This window comes from Centruroides vittatus, unplaced genomic scaffold, assembly GCF_030686945.1.
Source record: "Centruroides vittatus isolate TY-2023 unplaced genomic scaffold, ASM3068694v2 scaffold_769, whole genome shotgun sequence".
In the NCBI taxonomy this organism is placed as follows: domain Eukaryota; kingdom Metazoa; phylum Arthropoda; class Arachnida; order Scorpiones; family Buthidae; genus Centruroides; species Centruroides vittatus.
In genome coordinates, this window is record NW_027122717.1 from 1371786 (window position 1) to 1392308 (window position 20523).

Below are 20523 nucleotides of genomic sequence, written 5' to 3' on the forward strand. Positions count from 1 at the left end.
TCCGTTCGATATTTATACCTAAGGAGGGCGCTGTTCCGACGAGTATCGTCACTCCGTGGTATTAATAATTTAAAATAGAATTACAATGAATTTCTTGCAAAAATAACAATATTTTATTTCCAAATTTTAATTTTAATTAAATAATGTATTTAAAAAATTACAGTTAACGATAAATTATGTTGGTATTCGTCGAATTATGAATGGCAAACGGAATAGCCTATATCTGTTTATGAAACTGAATGACGTCATCAGAGCTGACGACAGACGATTGCAATCAATCGTTTATAATAAATTAATACATATATTTAATATTAAATTAATAAACTTAAGAAATTTATTTTAGGATTCGTCTAATAATTATTTTTACTTAAAACACATGTAATATTACTAATTTGAAATTTGAATTTCGCTTAAATTTATAATCGTTATTTTAAAATCGTCCAGTTAAATTAGGAAAATCATTGTTAATTCTTAGTTTTTATTCACATTTATAGTATTTTTTTAAGTAAAGATCTTTATTAGTCTTTTGAAAAGACTAGAAGAGATGGTCACGGGACAAATTTGAATCGGAAATATCACGTGCATAGTGTAACTAGTCGGAAAGAACATGTGTTTAATATATTAAAAAGTAAAAAATGTCATACAAAACATCAAAGTTTAGGTGCTATAAATTCGTATAATGTCTGCAAAAATTAGTTTGAAATAGAATCGTTACATTATCACATGAACACGAAACTTTCATCATAAGATCTCTTCATTACTTTAAAGATCGAAGTCCATTAAATGGAAACGACGCAATAAATGTTTAAATATACGAGCAATTAAATTCACTTCTGTATAACTTTCCACAAATTTATTCTTTTATATTATATTTCTATTAGATTATACATGAAAAATACATATTGAATTAATCAGAAAATCTTGTTTTTTCCACGAAAAACATCATATAAACTATTATGTAATTTACTTTTACGAAAATAAAAGATAAATACAATAATTTTAAAAATGCAATTAATCATAAAATCGAATTATTATTTTTATTATAATTTCTAATCCTTTTAGGTGTGGCTTTACAAATGAACTTTTTTAGTTTATTTACCCGTATCGAGGTTGTATAACGAACAGTAAAATGTACTCGCTTACGCTATAAACTTGCAAATACCTAGTTTTTATCCATAAATTATAAAATATTAAAAATATATTTACATTTTCCATTTAAAATATAGGGGAAGTTTTTAAGAAGAATTTTATATATTTATTCAGGAAATGATAGATACAGAGATACTTTGTTAATCCGGATGTAAGCCTTCTCTTTAATGTAAACACATCATAGATATAATAAACAATTAATTATTTTTAGTTATTAAAAAAATTTTTTTAAAAATGATAAATGTTTTAAAAATATTTTATTATTATTCGTTAAATTTAGCATTATTCTAATTTTTTTTAAATATACAGTTATTAAAACTGCTTAGTAATGTGACGTAAACACGTAAACACTTAGTTTAATATTGATAAGATTAGTAACAACAGTTTATAATCACATAATTGCATTTTTCAAATATTATATTTAAATAATTGATTTAAAATATTAAGCTACATGAATCATGAATCATATGATTCCTAATCAGTAGTTTTTCTTCCCTTAATTGAAATTATATTGTCAAACACTGAATGAAAACTATCGCTTGAAAGATTTTTTTGAATTTTTATACAAAAAGTTCTGTTCTTAATTAAGAGAATTTCTTCATCGATTAGTCATTGTTTTAAAATGAAAAATGAGTGTTGCTGTAATAGGCTATTATGTTGCACTTTTCTCTTATTTAAAGGTGTTCTGAAGCAAATCGTGATTGTTCATTAGGAACAACCAGGCGAAAAAATAAAAGAAAAATTTTGTCGCTAGAATAATTATTCGTCACTTTAAAATAAAAAAATAAATAAATAAATAAAATCAAAAAGTCTGGATCTTAAATCATTTATTTTCATACAGAAACTTTAATTTTTTTTTTTTTTTTTGTATGTATTTTAATATAAAAGATTATTTAATTTAAAGTAAATTAATAATATCTAAATTATTATTTATTTTATAAAGTAATTATTATTATTATTATTATTATTATTTATTTATATTTTATTTGCCAGGGAAAGTTTCCCTATAAGGGGGTGGTACAAATACATGTATTACTTAAAGAATTAATACATGATAAAGATACATATTACATATTTTTGTAGTGATTATTAACCAACATAATTTATTGCGAGGCACTGTTAGTACCTTTAGGATATATTGTTATAAAGGATTTGCCTAAACGTACAACAACAAATAATTAGATGTTACCAAGAATTTTTTCAGTAATTTTAACAAAGTAGTTACAAATTTTATAGGCATCCTTTCTGCTGATGAAATTTAGGTTAATTTTAAAGTCGAGAAGTGATCCATCGTTGCATATTCTTATAATGTCATATTTTTCACACAGTTTAGTTATTGCTTGGCAATTTTGGAGTAGGTGGAGCATAGAAATGTCATCAGATTGGCATAATTGACAGTAAGTAAGCGAGTTTCCAGTCTTGAATCGTGTCTGTGAACAGTAATTATAAAGTAATTATAATACAGTCGAAACTCCAATAACAGCTTCCTCCCAACAACCTTTTCTTTTAGGAACATTGAACAAAAATGCATACAAAATAACCTCCAAACAACGGTCATTTTTATATCTATATCAGTGGCCATTGTTCAGAGGTTTGACTATAGCCTACATTCAATTTGCCTGTCAGTCTTTTCTGACTTCTAGAGAAAATGCCTACGTCAGCAAATCTTGTAAAATGTTGCAAAACTAAACATTTTTCAAGAATTTAGCTGAAATAAATTTGCTTATTTTGAAAAACAGAAAGAGAAGAACAACAAATATAAGATTTTAAAGATTAAATTGTTTTCTTTTTAAACTTTTAAGTTTAAATTTCTTTTCTCTTGCTTTTTCTCTCTAAACACGTAAATCAAGATTTTAAATAATAATCATTTTGATTATCCAGCAAAATAGAAATTATCTATGTGATAAAATTGAGTTATATATAATTTTTTAAATAAATCATTTATAATTTTAGATTGGATTAATGTGAGACGACAACGCAACACTTGCGCAATCTGCCAAGGAGGAATGCCTCCTGGGAGGACCTTCTATGTGAAATTGGCACCTATTGAGGTGTTAGACACATTGTGTCTAATACCTAAATAGAACTAGTTTACCATAGAAAGTCCAGATCGTGATGAAAGCCCGGAAAATTCCACTTTGGTCAGGCATGAACCCTCGACTAACCCAGTGCTCAAGTGGTTTCATCCACTCGGCCAATGGTGGGCAATTTACAGTTTTGAAATTCTGAATGAAATTTTTAAAAAACTTATTTTGATAATTGAAATTAAGTGCATTCTAATAATATTCTAAATATAGATACAAATGCTAAATTATACCTAGTATATATATATATTTATATAATATAGACTATAATGACGCAAAAAATTAAAATTTTTAAAAATTTTTATAATGAAATAATTTCCCAAATATATGTTTAATTTAATAAATGTTAACAGTTTTATATATAGGTTTGTTTGTGGGAGCGTTTGGACAGCAAGCAGCTAAATAATGCCAACGCTTGAGAGCGACGTTGAGAGCATTTCACGATCACTAACATCGTCACTTATATCCCGAGCTCGCGACACGCGTATTAGTAGCCGGATAAGAATTTCTACTTGAAATGTGAATCGTGCGTGATTTTTATACTTTATAATATCTCCTTAACGTGTTATTTTGAATTGCATCATCGTTCTAAAAACCTTAGACTTATCATTTTAACTTGATCTAGAGTCGAAATATACCGAAAGATATCTCTCAGAAACACTGGACCCATACAGAGTTACTGTAAAGTACGTCAACAGCATCATTTGGTCCAGGATATGGACATAGAGGAGCCTTCAAAACTTGATCTTTTATTTAAAAAAAAAACCACAAATTTATCCGTCAAGCGGACTACTTTCTATGAGACAATAAACTGAAAAATTGAAAAGAGTAGAAACTTCAAGACATTCAAGAAGAATAACTAATGTTTCTACAAATTAAGTAGCCTATAATGTCCGTCGGAACATGATTGATACACGATAATACATTTTAAATAACAGTCATTAGATTGTTACTTTTGATTGGATAACAGATTCCGTTCTTGTTATGGTCTCTATGGGAAGCTTTTTTTAAAAAAAAAATTGTCATAGAAGAGTTAAGATTCGGCTGTTCTTTTTAATTTAATACATTTAAAATTATGCCATTTGCCAAAATTTTAAAAAATTTAACTTAACGTAAATGTTCTCACTGACGTCTTGAGCTGAAATCGATAAAACTGTTTTTATAGCTAATAACTAATATTTTTGCAAATTACTTAACCTATATTTTCTGTAGGAACACAACAAGAATATAATCAAAATTTCACTTGAATTGGACAATTGGAGTTACAGAGAATTCACAAACACATACACACAGACATTATTTTTTACATGAAAGTGATATAAATTAATGTTTATTTTGATAAGTTGATAAAAAATCTCTTTTCAGCTATTTTATTCATAAATTTTTAATGGTTTCGGAGCGAATAATACAGGGAGTCAACTAATTATGTACGCTGTTTTTCGAAATATGGATAAGATTTACACACGTAAAAGCCTAGTGAAAGCCATACCTAGTAAAGGATTTTCCTTTTTAGTTATCAACATTGCGGTCCCATAAACATGTATTGTTAGGCAAATAAAATGTCCTGTTTCAAGAACGTAATTGAGTGTTGGTGTACGCGAGAAGATAAAATGCGCCATTTGATAATGCTGCAGTGCCGTAAGCTTGCATGGAAGTGGGTTACTCTAACAGAAACGCGATGTTTGTTACGATATTCCCTAGCCACATCCTCTGACACTGAAAGAGATGAAAGTGCGTTTTTTAGGCACATCGTGGATTGGTCTAAGTCCACAATGGGGCGGTCGGATGATAAGGGAAGGGTCTGATGTAATCGGAGCAGACCACCCCATGAATTATTCCTGGGATTTTTCGATCCCGGATCCCCAGAGATGTAAATTAATACTTTAAGCACAAAAGCCATAAGAATCAAATAGCTTTTGGTGGCTTCTATGAAAGGACTACTAATTATTCTTTTATGTTAAACGATGCCTAACATGCTAAAATTTGTTGTGTTTTAAATAAAATTAATTTTTAACTACTAGGTCTGTCATATAGAAATAACAAGAAAAAAATACTCAAAGATTCTATAGAAAATTCAATTATAAATGTAAGGTTTTTAATCTTTATTCCAGTAACTGTGTCGAGTTTAGCAGCCATAAGACTAACAAATTTAATTAAACAGTCTGATAGACATCCGTTTTGATGATTTGTACTTTTTTATTTTTTATACATCTCTAAAGGAAGCTAGTATTAAAAAAAATTCCTTGACCAGTTACTCGTTTATATTATTGACAACTCCAGATGTGACCTAAATTCGGATCATAGTAGCGGATGAAAACAATTTTCTTGAATTTCTCATACTCCCAATGAATAAGTCTGTAAAGTTCGAATCATAACCTTTTTCACATGTATACAAAAGCGATTTTTTCGAAATATTAAAAAGCAAAACGTATATTTTCATCGTAATCAAATCTATAAACTGTATAAAATATAATTAGAACTCGTTATATAAAATTAAAATATATAATTTAAATATTATTTTCATGTATTTTCGGATAAACCACTATCAACTACGAAACTTCACAGCAGTGTATGTAGGCTAATACTGTTAGCAGGGGCGTCTAGAGACGTCGCCGGGCTCAGACACATTTGTAACTAAGAATGTAGATCAAGACTGTTTCAAAGACATGAAAATATCTGAATAAAATTAATAAAATAAATACATTTTTTAAATCACTTACTAAACGAAATTTTATAGTACTTTCGTATTATAAGTTCTACAAAAAAAAATTTTGGAGCTTTTCTATATCTACTGATTCCTTTATCTAGGCCTGACTATTACTGTTCTATGACTTATTACTTGTACTCGGAGCTTGCCCATGTAAAATTGGAAATAAATTTATTCAAAAATAACACAAAAGATAATTCATTGATAGATTGCATAACGACTGTATTATTGATGCAATCAACTTGTTTATTATTTGTAACAAGTTGATTGCATCAGATCAAAGACGAGAATTTGAATTCATCTGAAGCAATAGAGAAAATAAGGATAATATCGGATGACGGGTAATTCCAAATATTTCGGTTCTAATCAACTGGCAATATTTTAGATGACTTAACATTCTTGTTTACTTTAAATTTAACAAATAATAACGAGAAAACGGTATAGTACCGGAACAAATATCTGGGAAGCTTGAGACCTGAAATGGTCCGGATTTCTGGATTTTCCGATTTTTTGAACATAGATTAAATATATAGTTAAAATACAAAATAAATAGACTAATGGAAAGTAAGCAAGGGATGAAATTGTATTTCTTGCTTTCCATTATACCAGCAGTCATACTAGAAATCGAATCCTGCGATGCGAAATCCATCGAAAATAACCGGTTTTCTGGAAGCTCGATATTTAGTCCGGTACTATATAACATTAATATATGCAAACATTATTTCAAATCGAAAATAATAAAAATATAGTTTGGACTAAAATTCAATATTATTCATAATTTAAGTTTTTCGCTCTGTGAGCACCAAGAAAGCCTTTTTCTGGGTCTATTGTGGTACGGCCAAGCCCATAAGGGAGCAGACGGATGGTAAAAACGAGACCCGACATTAGTTGGGAGTGACCGCCCAAGAAAAATACCTGGGAAGTTGCTTGCCTAGATTCGATTCCGGATCTCCTAGAGCAGTAAGCTGACGCCTTAACAGCCTGCGGCAATCAATCTAATTAATTAAATTTTGTAAAAATGAAATTTGTTTCATTTTGAATAACACAAGTACTTGTATGTGGAATATTAAAGTAATTAAATTACATGATAATAATTTATATAATCAGAAATATTAAACATATTTTCTTGTTTAAAATTATTTATTAATTAATATTAGTATTATTTTGATGAACTGGAGGTCATAAATATTAAAAGGAACGATTTATAATAAAGTAGTTCAAGGTCTTGCAACCAATTTTATATTGTTTGTGATAGATTAATGCCAAATTCTTTCCTGGTTTTAATGTATTTTTCCACAAGTGATCGCACTTATTATTCATTTCAATTAGAATGTGTTAAGTGTTTTATAAAATTAATGGGTGCACCCATCCTCGCATATGGGAAGAAACGGCAAGACCATTTGGCCCTGCCGTTTCTTCCCAAGTTTCCGTTCTTTCTTGTATATGGCTTTCCCCCTATATTTTCTACGTGAACTATTAAATTTTGGAGATCTGGATATAGAGGGTGCTTAAAAGAATGTTAACAATAACAGGTTTTTTTTTGTGTGCAAAACGTCACGATCTAATTCTGGAATTATGAAAAAAGTGGCCCTACTACCCCCTGCCTGCTGCTAACTGCACCCATTCTACTTATAATGTTAACATTTCTTTGAAGAATCCTGTAGACTGTAGAGGACCCCAACATTTAGTATATTCTATAAAAGCATGAAAGTGATATGAATTATGTTATGATGGGTATGATTGAAAGGCACTCTTAGTATCCACATGGCATAAAGAGTAAAAATAGGAAAATCTGTTTTTATTTATTTTACTAAATTTACTCGACACTCGTGTATTTTCATAGATTTTGAATAAATATGGCCCCTATATTTGTGATTGACCCAAGCATTAGTTCACTTCTTATTAACTTATTAATGTTCTGGGCACATTAATAAGAAAGTAAAATGCATATAAAGATTATATTCAGTTTAATAATTAAAATTTATAATCAGATATTATTATTAACTATCAACAATATTAAATTAAGAAAAAACTTTTAAATTTTTATTACTTGATCAAAATTAACGAATATTTCCAAGCCTAAATCCTATTTTCTTAACTATTTTACACGTTCTGACTATCAAGAAATCTATTGATTCTTAGAATTTACAACCTTCTTTTTATAACTAATGATTTTTCAGAGATTTTTATTTACTATTTTAAACTGCTGTTTCCGCTCCAGTAGACTTAGCGTAAATGAATTTATGTAAACCAAAAGAAGGTACAGTTCTAGACAAGAAAATGAAAATTAGGACTTTCTGACAAACATAAAATTGAGTCAATTAAACAACTTGCTTTATTGTTATTTTTTTAAGTATCTACACCTACGATAAATAAAGCCATTGCAGTAATTAATATGTGACAGATCTAAATAGAATGTAGAAAAATATCCATCAAGACCATTTTGGCACTAACTTAAATGGCCACTTATTTTCATCTCGATTTCTTATTCTAGATTATATTTGAAAGTTTATCTGAATAATTTGTTTTTCATATAAAATTAAAAAAAAAATTCAAATACAATATATTTAGGCGTGGACACTAAGAATTACCGTATATCTATATATAGATTGCTATCACCATCAACATTGATTCCATTTTTAAATCTTTTTAAATGGTACAGTTGCATTTGAAAGATTATTATTTATTACAAATTCGACAGAAAAATTGATCCCTTTAATTAAATCTCTTCATTCATTTAAAAGTATAAAAATATAAATAATTACTAATACAATTATTTAAAAAAAATAAAACTGGTAGGCCTAGATTTGTTAATATCAGATGTAAAATTATATTTACATAAATTTGAATTTTAATTTTTATTACATGTTATATTATAATATAACATATTATTACATATATATATATATATATATATATATATACATACATACATACATACATATATGCACATATTATAATATATATTATTACATGTTATATATATTGGGTTGAGTCATAAATAAGTTCCGTTAGCGAGTAAGTGTAAATGACTGTCAAATACTTGCCAGATGTTGTGTTGCTTCAACTGAGTTTTATTAGTGGCTATTAGCAAATAGTCTATAAATGTAAATTTTAACACTGAAGTGTCAATAATGTAATAAATGGATCTTGTGGCCCAAGACGGGGAGCAGTGGAGACGACTCATCAGAAACAACGACCCTGCATAGAGTGGGAAAAGCTGAGGAAGAAGAAGAAGATTTGAAAGTGCATGTACGCCTTATCATGTTGTGGGAGTTTAAACTCGGCAATAACGCTACAGAAACAACAAAAAAGATTTGCAATGTCTACGGCAGTGGTGTAATTTCAGACAGAGCAGTTCGAAACTGGTTTACAAAATTTCGTTCTGGTGATTTCTCCTTAAAAGATGAAGAAAGACCAGGCCGCTCCTCAGACTTTGACGACGACGTTTTAAAGGTCCTGATTGAGCAGAATCCACGGCAAACGACGAGGGAGTTAGCAGAGAAACTGTACACATCCCAATCAACCATCAATCGTCACCTCCAAAAACTAGGAAAAGTAAGCAAGCTGGGAGTTTGGGTTCCATATAACCTCAGTGAACGGAATAAAGCAGACAGAAGGTCAATAGCTGCTACCTTGCTTTCTTGGCAAAAAAGGAAACTTTTTTGGCTAAAATTGTTACGGGAGATGAAAAGTGGATCACATACGAAAATGTTATTCGAAAAAGACAATGGGTTGACAAAAATTATCAGCCACAACCAGACCCTAAACCCAGTGTGCATGGAAGGAAAATTTTGTTATGTGTATGGTGGGATTGTCGAGGAATTATCCATTTTGAGTTGTTGCCACGCAATGAAACTGTTTCTGCAAATGTATACATACAACAGTTAGAGCAACTTCGGCTAAAACTTCATGAAAAGCGTCCTGCACTTGTTAACAGAAAAAAGTTCACCATATTGCATGACAATGCAAGGCCACACACAGCGAAGATTACACAAGAAAAAATTTTGGAGTTTGGCTGGTCACCATATTCACCGGACCTGGCACCAACAGATTTCCATCCTTTTCGGGCACTGCAGAATGCTTTACAAGAGCAATGCTTCCAAAATGATGACCAAGTCCAGGAGTTCATCCAGGAGTTTTTTTATTCAAAACCACCAGAATTTTATGCAAGGGGAATTGACAAGTTGCCCGGAAAATGGCAAGAAGTCATTAATAATGATGGTGAATATGTGATAGATTAAAGTCTATTTTTGTACATTTTATTGGCAAATAAATTTCAGTTTAGAAAACGGAACTTATTTATGACTCAACCTAATATAATATTCATCACTGATGTTAATTCTGGGGATTTAATTAAATATTTATTTAATTATAATAGGAATTAATATTAAGTTATATTGTATTTATTTAAGCATTCTTATCTTTCTTCTTTATTAGAATCGAGAATAAAATTCCAGTTCTACACGCATTTTTAAAAAACAATTATCATTATTATATATTTATAAACCATAAAAAATTATTTAAATTAAGATAATATAATTACTTAAGTACTTGAACATATTTTCGTCCGTTTGTTCGTCTTGCATGACATCCTCTATTCAGATGGTTACAGGTTATGGACAACTTTACTCCAGTACTCTCTAATAATCTTCTCTGGTTCAGATTTGTCCTCCCATTCAAGTTTGGGTTTTCCTCCTTTCCTCCAGATTGACTTGAAGCACAGTTTCTATTAAATTTTCCGTAGACCCTCTTGCGTTATATCCTGCAAAAGCTATTTTCCTTTGCATCAAACATTTCCTAGGCTTTTTTCAATCTGAAACGTCTTCGGAACTTGTTCATTTTTAACTTTGTCAGTTCACTCGATTCTTCCCATCATTCTGTAGCATTTCATTTTGAAAACATTAATTTATTTTAAAATATAAAAATTATATTTATGTATACAAATTTATTTACTCTACTTACTGTAAGTCTTTATTACAAGTCATTCTTCAGACAAAAAAAGAACTATATTTCTTAAAATATGTAAAATTATTATTGTTTTTATAGCATTTATCTGATATTAATTGCAACAACGATTACGTTAATGGTGGCCCAAATTACTACGATCAACAAGCTTTATGAACGTTACACGGATGGAAAAAATTGGTTTTACCGGTTTTTAAACAAGAAAAAATGTATACTGTAAATATGTAATGAAATTTAAAATAAAAACAGAATGGATACATTTTAAATATAAATTCTTTATTTATATTTTAAAATTTTGTTTGCAATATCCATCTATTCATAAATATAGGAAAATAATACACAACGTTGAATACAGTACACTCCGCTCGCTCTTTTAACTAATTTTTATTTATTTATTTATTATAACCGTACAAGATTTCTTATATTTTTATTGATATTATGTAGTTCAAACTATATTTCTACGTGATATTAATTTTAGTAGCGTAACTAGAATCGATATTAGAGGACCCAAATTAGAACGTGCAAACTTATATTCACCGCTGTACCACGATGAATGCAGCCATTAGCGCTGTGGATGAAGATTAACTCTTAGATAGTGCATTTGTTACATTCAAATCTTCTCCCTGTATTTGATTTTTTTATTTATTTATTTACAAAGGTAAGGAGCCCGTAAATTCTGGGACCCTACCTGGTTATGCTGCTAATAAATTTGTTACACACGAGAAGTAAGACTCTCTTTACAACGGTTTTAGGGTCCGATAAGATCGTAAAAAGCAAACGAATATATTAATTTAAAAGAGGCAAAACGTTTGTTTTCTTTAAATTTATGTTTTAAAATTATGTTTGTACTGAATTTATAAATAAATAATTTGTTAAATAAATGTATTGCACTGTAAGTACATAAATGCGATAGATTAGAACTGTGATAAAAATGGAAGACATAAGAATTACATATTGTCTGATAAAGCAGTTTTAAAACAGTTAGATAAGCAAACCAATGACAATTTATTTATACCAACCGGGTAATGTCATTGGCTCGCTTACTTAGTCGCTTGTCACCAATACGATTTCGTTTAATGTGTAAATAAGACAATAAGATTTTTATTGGATTCAAAATTTACTTTTAATTAATTTTTTGAATAAAAAATCATGTTACAGAAACTGACGAATAGGAATAAATTTGTCGCATTTTCAATTGAATGGTTGCGTTAATTTAGATTAATACCGAAATGCTCAAATTACATTCTAAAAACATTAAGACCAATACTTAATAATCATAATTTTTAAAAAATGAAATTTTATGATTTATATAAATAACAGGAAACTAATTAAAATGGCGGAAATGAATGCGTTCAAATGACAAATTACGTAATTGCTTACGCAATGCGACATAAAAAATAAATTCAAATTATTAGTCATTATTTTTAAATATTATTGAATAGAATTAAATTAAAAGCAATAATATATATTTATATTTAAATTTTATTTAAAACAATAATCAATTTTGATGTTTATGATTTATGATTTAAACGGCCAAAACAAAATGGAAGTAGATGTGATGTTGATTTTGTGCTTGTATTTTGTGGGAAATTTGCAATTGTCGGATGCATCAACGCATTGGGTTGTGACTGAAAATGGAAAAATTCAAGCACAAGTTAGTGTTAAAATCCTATTATTCGATGTACGCTTATTAAATAGTTCTATTTGTTAATTGTGAATATTAATTAATGATGAATTAAGCTGAATTGTTAATTAGGTAATGAACGATCGCACAGTTTTAGATCTTTATGTAAAAAAGTGTATTATTTGAGTTAAAATATGTTTAAAATGTCTTATTATGACACAAGTAGTGAAGTTTGAAGTAAATATCTTATAATGTGAAGGGAAGGCGTTGCCTCATTATGCTATGTTATTAGCATCATTCATTTTCACCTTATTATCATGAAGCAATATAAACATGGTTGAAATAGTAGTAATATCCTCTTTATTAAGACTTTACATATTCTATATTAATATATTTTAATAATAAAAAGATAAAACAATTTAATATGAATGAAATGGCATTAATAATAAATATATTTGTAAAAATAAACATAAATTATTATATACATTCAGAAAAAACAAAATTCTGATTGTTGCAGAAGTCAAGTAAGTGTGCTAGTGCATTTCTGTAGACGTTCAATATGATAATAATACATTGACATATTAAAATTTATTGGCATTTTGAGATTATAATTGAGAAAATGGCATTTTAATAATAGCATTTTGTAAATATGATGATAAATGTTAAATGTTTTCTTTGTATTCTTATGTTAATTGTAAAATTTAACTTTTTCTGTATTCTAGTTTGCTGCTGTGTTTTACATAAATTAAAGTATCCTTAATTTATGAAAATTATGTGAATAAGTCTGATTTCTTACAGGACAATGTTTAATATTAAATAATAAATTACAGTTAAGATATTTGAGTATTGTTCTTATAATTTGTCTTGGCTTTCATTTTAGTATTGTGTGTACTATAATTATCTCTGTAGTATGACACAAACATATGGATATCATATAATCATATCTATTGGACATATCGCACTAAATCATTATGTTCCAGATTTATTCGCTTATCTCCGTCAGTTTATTTTATATGAAAAGGATATGTTGCTTCTTAACAAATAAACCAAATCATGATTATAAAACAAATTGTTGGGAACAATGAGTTCACCATTCATAGTTATTTTGTATGAATTTTAATAAAGTCTACTTTATTAATTTCTTAATTATTAATTTTTAATAAATATACTTTAATGCTCTGATATGTAGTAAAAAAATATTTTGTGCATGTGTATGCAAGCTTGCATGCGCACACACACACACACACTAATATATATATATACATATAGAGAGAGAGAGAGAGAGAGAGAACACCTCACATATAAGAGCATGCTCTTATATGTATCAGCTTGCTTTGGCAATGCACTCAGTCAACATAAGTATAATGATACAGCAATTGTTCAGTGACATCTCCATAGTAACCACTATTGTAGTTGTCAACCATTAGTGTTTTGTATGCTTTGTCAATGGACAGGCTGCTTTTCCCTTTTTTTCAGAAGAATTTGATATCACATAAATACTTTATTTAATGAGTCTAATACCAATATGTATATGAAAACTGAAGTTAGTACAATTTAACAAATTAATATAATAGCTTAGTACAGGATAACACAAAATAAAATACACAAAAATAGTTATTTTTTAAAAAACACGATAAATTAATTATACCTTTCCAGGATTTAAATCTTGTCAAATACTTTTTCCTATTTGTTTCAAATTTGATACAGTAAAATAACACATGTTCCAAGTTTCATGTGTGTGCAAACTACAGTTACTGTAAATTCTCTTGGATTCTATTATTAGTGTATTGTTATATATCAAAATATAATTTTGATCACATCTCAGCTGTAGAATTAATTGTTTATCTCCATAAACAAATAATCTTCACACACAATTTGTTTTAAAAGTACAATATAATTGAAAATGCTTGTTCTTTTCCAACAAAGACCAATCTTCTTGTTTCTCTGTTCACAACATACTTTTATAATTAATGTTTAGTAACTTTTGATCAAAAGAGGATCTTGAGACAACTATAGTAATGAGACACTGTGTTGATCTAACATATTTTTCAGTGCCAATGTTCAGTTATAAGTATAATTATCCATTATTAAATATAATTCATACAGTTTGTTATATGCTACTTTAATGTAACGGTTATTGTGTAGTTTGAACAGTCTAATCGAAAAAGAAACTATTGTTTTTATTAGTAACATTGATATTCTAGGAATACCAAATGCCAATTGTAACAATACTAATATATATGCCAAAGATATTGTACATACTTTATTACAAAGGACTAAAGTGAACCAGAATGATGTTCTCAGGTTCATTCAATTGGGAAAGAACCGAGATTGATATTTTTATATATGTATGTTGGTATATGTATGAAAATTTTAGCTTAAATATGATAATTTAAAATGGCAGATATGATAAATTGCATCTTCAAGTCTGGCAACATTAGTGCTATCATGTTGGCAGTTAAATCAGTTATGACTGATTCATCAGTGGAAGGAAATGAATTTAGTTTACTTTTACAGTTAGACCAAATTATTGAGCAGTGCTACAGTTTCTCTGCCCAAAAAAGAAGAAACATCTGATTCATCACTTAAGAATATACATGCCATATGGTATGAACTTTCTCAAGAAAAGAAACAAGATAATTCTTTGAGATTTGTAGAATTTTACAAAAATGTGTAATCTTTGTAAAATAGCAAGTTTGATGATGATTTTGCCACACAGTATTACAGGGCCTCCTATGCATTGCTGTGTGACAAAAGGAAAAGATATTTGCTATGATAAGGAAAAGATATTTGCTATGATAGGAAAAAGTAAGAGAGAGGAACTAAATCACAACCAGAAAACGTTGTCCTTAATAATTGCAGTGAAAGTCAATGAACTGACCAATAGCAACTGTCATAAGTACACTGTAACAAAAGAAATTATTAAGAAAGCAAAACATTTAACAAAGATATATAACAGATATGCTCATTAGGCAATAATAAGACTCATGACACATCAAGATGGTATACATAAATCTAGTGTACATTTATGATGTGTTCTCTAAAATTCTCGATCTTTTTTAAATTGTGATGTTAAAGAGTATAAAGCTATTGCCATTCACTTGACAGTTTATGACACTAGCTTTATATGATATCATATACAGAGATAACATTAATTTTGTTTATTAAAGATATTTAATAAAAGCATTGTGCAATATCAATGTTAATAAATAATTTTTTTGCTTTTTATGCTGTCAGCATTTTTATTCAAAAATCAACATTTTTATACCAACATCCTAGCTATTCCCTATTCTAAAGGTTAGCAAGTATGGCCTATTAAAATAAAAAGCCAAAATAATAAAAAAAATTTTGATACTATAAAAGTTTTTTTTTAAATAGGGAGTGTTTTTAGATACTTTGTAGAATATGTTTACTTTTTTACTTGTTTTTTTAAACATTTTAAAGAGTTTTAAACTGTAGCTGTGCTCTGTCCTAAGCTTTTTAATATGTTCAATTTCTTGCCAGGTATCTATCATCCTAGAACAAGCAGTGTGTAAGCTTGTTCAAAGAATGTTCTAAATCAAAGGTGTTCAAACTACAGCCCGCAGGCCAGACCCGGCCCGTCAGGTGATTTTATCCGGCCCACGAAGACTTGAAAAATACTGATTTTTTCACGTGAACCCGTTTGATTTTTAAAAATGTATATCAAAAATTGAAAAAAAAAATTTAAAAATGATATTTGATAAAAAAAGGATTTAAAGTGCAAATGAATTTCCAAATTTAAAGCAATTTGCTTGTAAATTTATTTTTATGTTTGGGAATACCTATATGTGAGAACAAACTTTTTCCAGGGTGAAGTATCTGAAATCAAAGTACAGGACAAATTTATCGGATGATCATTTGCAATCATTGCTTATAATTGGTGTTTCAGATTTTAATCCCAACTTTAAAGAAATTCTTCAGCAAAAAACACAGTTCCATCATTCCCATTAAAAGTTGCATTAAATAATTTTCTAATTATGCATAATTTAGCTACGTTTGTTTAGTATTGGTGTATCTGCAATTAACTGTAAAAAATAAAATTCAATGCTACCTTAGTCATAATGAGATTTTTTAATTCACATATTCATGTGGCCCACCACAAATTTATTTAAATTCAATCTGGCCCTTGCAAAAAGTTTGAACACCCCTGTTCTAAATGCTGCTATTTTAAAATTCTTCAGATCATTAGAGGTAACAAGTATGAAAAAAGGAGGAGAATCTGGTTTGTGATAGACTCTTGTGAGTATTTTGTCTTAAGAGAGCTCTATTTCTAGGTTTAGATGATGTACTTTGGTTTTGCTAGGTTGATCTAGTACCAGTTTCAAACTATAATTATTGTTTTTAATAATTTGCTACAGATCATCTATGTTAAGTTTTGATTTCCAAATTATTAAAATATCATCAATGTATCTTGTGTATAAATGGATGTTAAAAAGGAATTTCTTCAGGGTGTGCTGTTTCAGTAACCTATCATTTCACATAATGCGGCAATTTTTTGGAACATAATTCCTGTGTTATATGGGGGTTACCTGTATATAGGTGTCTGAAGAGGGGAAAACAGGACACTCGCCTATCCCTGGGATAGAGTAAAAAACTCCACAAATTATAATTGTAAAAGTGATTGAGATATGTAATCTTATACTCTTGACCATGGTATGCTTTATCTGTCTTAAAAAATCTCAAAAAATTAAATACTTAACTAATCACATCAATAAATTTTTATCTATCTCCAAACTTTATCCTCTGGAAAATTTCTGTGGATACCATGTGAGAGAGATAAATATGTTATTCAAGTCTAAAATTAAAGGCAATTTATAAGTGTTTTTATAAATTCTGTAAAGTGTTTTATAAGTGTTTTTTTTTTTTTAAATTTGTATTCTGAAGAACTTGTTGTAAATTTAAATATGAATTTGAAGTTATAATAATTTTTGAATAAGTGGACCTACAGTTTCAATAAGTTCTTCAAATGTGTTTTTTGCAAAAACTTTAAATTTTACAGAATGAACATTTGATAATTCTCTAACAGCAATGAATAATCTACATTTAATTTAATTAATATTTCTTTTGAATGTAAGGATAAATCCAAAATTTTTTCTTCTACACTAGCAAATGTAATAGTGAAATAATACATCTTCCTTGTTGCTAGACATCATCTGAACTGAAGAAGTTGCACTACAAATTTTGTTTAATATCCGTGCAATATCCATATAAATATGTGTACACAAATCATTGCTGCAAGTCAAATCTCATAAGCATCTATGACAGTTTGCCTTGTGAACGGACAAACTAAAGCAGTATATTAAAGCTGAACATAAATTTTTAATTATTTTAAAATAAATTTTTGTTCTTGGTGGATGGTTATCACAAGCTTATATTGTGTTGCTTTTTGTATAAACAATTAAACTTCATTTATGTATTTATTTAAAGATAAATTTAATTTCTTTTTTAGATTGATTCAGTATTTTCATTAAGGCGACCTTATGATCTTGTTGCTTTAATGCAACAAGAACAAAGGGCCATTTTGGTTGAAGAACTTAAGCAACAACTAATGATGCAGAAAGAGGAAATAGATCTTCATGAAGATAAAGAAACAAATTTGGAAGGAAAAATGTATTCTATGGATGAAGATTGTCTTGCTGCTGGAAAACCATTAACAGATATAGATCTTTATGTTAGCACTATTGTGCCATTTGATTATAAAGGATTAAAGTAAGTATATTTTAACAATATTTATATATTTTTTTTAAAAATAATGGCAATGATAAGTATTGATCAGTTCATGACAAGATTTTATGCAAGTCAATCAGATCATTTGGGAAGAATTCCAATGAAGAGTTCAATAACAGTTTGATTGAAACATTATTAAATTAATCTTGTAGTTTTAGTTATCCTAGAATTCAAAAATCACAATAAAAAAACTTTCTCTATTTATAAGAAAGTAAATATAAATTTGTTCTTTGTTGCTATTGGATATTTAGTAACTCTTTACTGAATTTATTTCATTTAATTTGTCCATAGTTGTTGAGATTGCCAAATTGTCTTTAATATGTGCAGTACATATTTTTTTTTTTTTGATTTTTTCCATATAAAATTTCAGCAGCAAATCTCTAAATTTTATATAATTTTACTGTCTATACATTCTTTTTCTGTAATTTATGATAATGTTTGTAAACAATATTAGTAAATTAGTTATATATAGATTGCACTTAGAATGTCATTATGTACAAAACAGTAAAAAAGTATTTAATTTATAATAAGGCATGAAAGTTTAATCATAGACATCACAAAATTAACTTTTTCTAGTATGCTAAACCTAGAGTTACCATAAGTCCGTATTTAGTACACACAATCCATACTTTAAAGGCGTCCTTGTCCACACTGTACTTAGAAAAATAAAGAAAATGTCTATTCCTTTTAACTGATCGTGCAGTGCACTTAGATTTAAATCTTACAAAATGTGCTAAATTTTTGATAATTATTATTGTCTTATAATAATAAGATGATAATACCGTACTTTCCGGCATATAAGACGACCCCCGACTTTTACAGTTAAAATATAGAGTTTGGGATATACTCGCCGTATAAAATTACCGTACTTTCTGGCATATAAGACGACTGGGCATATAAGACAACCCCCGACTTTTGAGAAGATTTTCCTGGGTTAAAAAGTCATCTTATACGCTGGAAAATAAGGTAATTATCTTATTATTTAGGCCTATTATTATTATTATTTTTATTATTTGTAGGGGAGCTGTATTAATATTGTTATCTTCTAATCACTTTTATCCTTTAATTAAGGTTGATTTTTCTCACAGCCAACAACCCTGGTTAATGATTTATTGTAATGGGTTGTTCGGAAAGTTCGTAGCGATTTTTAAGAGAAATAAAAGAAATTGTTTTAATACTAAAAATATACTTTTATTCCATTATGTATGTGCCATTGTTTTTAATGACGTGTTGCCATCTATGGGGCAGCTTCATGATACCCTCTTCGTAGAACTTTCCTGTTTTTCCCTCGAAAAACTGATCCACGTGGTTTTTGCAAGCTTGCAAAGTATCAAAGTTTTTATCATGAAGGGAATTTTGTAGAGAACAGAACAAATGGTAGTCCGACGGGGCAAGGTCGGGTAAGGAGGGTGGGGTAAAACATCCCAGCCTAGTTCCAATAATTTTTGGCGTGTTCGTAATGACGTGTGAGGTCTGGCATTATCTTGGTGAAACACAATGCCTTTTCTATTGGCCAGTTCCGGACGTTTTTCTTTAATTGCCATGTTCAGCTTATCCAATTGGGAACAATACTTATCAGAATCAATTGTTTGATTCTGTAGAAGCAGCTCGTAGTACAGGATTCTTTTCCAATCCCACCAGACAGTGAGCATGACCTTCTTTGGATGAAGACCGGCCTTTGGAGTTTTTAATGGTGATTCATTTTTCTTACCCCATGATCGTTTTTGGCTGATGTTGTTATAAATGATCCACTTTTCATCACCTGTCACTAAACGCTTCAGAAAAGGATCATTTTCATTTCGTCTTTCAAGAGAATCACAAATGGAGATGCGATCCAGTAAGTTTTTTTCCGTTAAGTCGTGAGGTATCCAAATGTCGTAACGATTCACGTATCCAAGCTTCTTTAGATGTTGAAATACAGCACTGTTTGATAACTTCACTATGTCTGCAATCTCTCGAGTTGTGTAATGAGAGTTTTCATCCAATAATGCTTTGATCTGGTCCTCTTCAATAACAGGAGGTCTTTCTGAGCGAGGAGCATTTTCAAGGCTGAAATTACCCGTTTTAAATTTTGCAAACCACTTTCGAACAGTTGATTCTGATACAGCACTTCCACCATAAACATCACATATCTTTTTTACTGTTTGTACAGCATTTTTGCCTTTATGAAAAAAGAAAAGAAACAAGTGTTGATAATGCACGTTGTTCGCATCCATTTTTGCAATGAGACAAATTAAATGCTA

At 28.9% G+C, this 20523-nt stretch overlaps 1 protein-coding gene across 2 annotated transcripts in view; it reads left to right on the forward strand.

Annotated features, from left to right (window-relative positions):
• Window positions 1-12398: 12398 nt before the first annotated feature.
• The window catches only part of LOC136989880 (tetratricopeptide repeat protein 17), a 29931-nt gene continuing 21806 nt past the window's right edge, over window positions 12399-20523 (forward strand). Inside the window, exons 1-2 of one of the 2 annotated variants that reach the window (XM_067288172.1) lie at window positions 12399-12664; window positions 18003-18262. In XM_067288172.1, the coding sequence (XP_067144273.1) occupies window positions 18051-18262 (212 nt within the window). In that variant the 5' untranslated portion in view covers window positions 12399-12664; window positions 18003-18050. The remainder of the gene's footprint in view (window positions 12665-18002; window positions 18263-20523) is intronic. The other variant, XM_067288171.1, reaches the window with a different exon arrangement.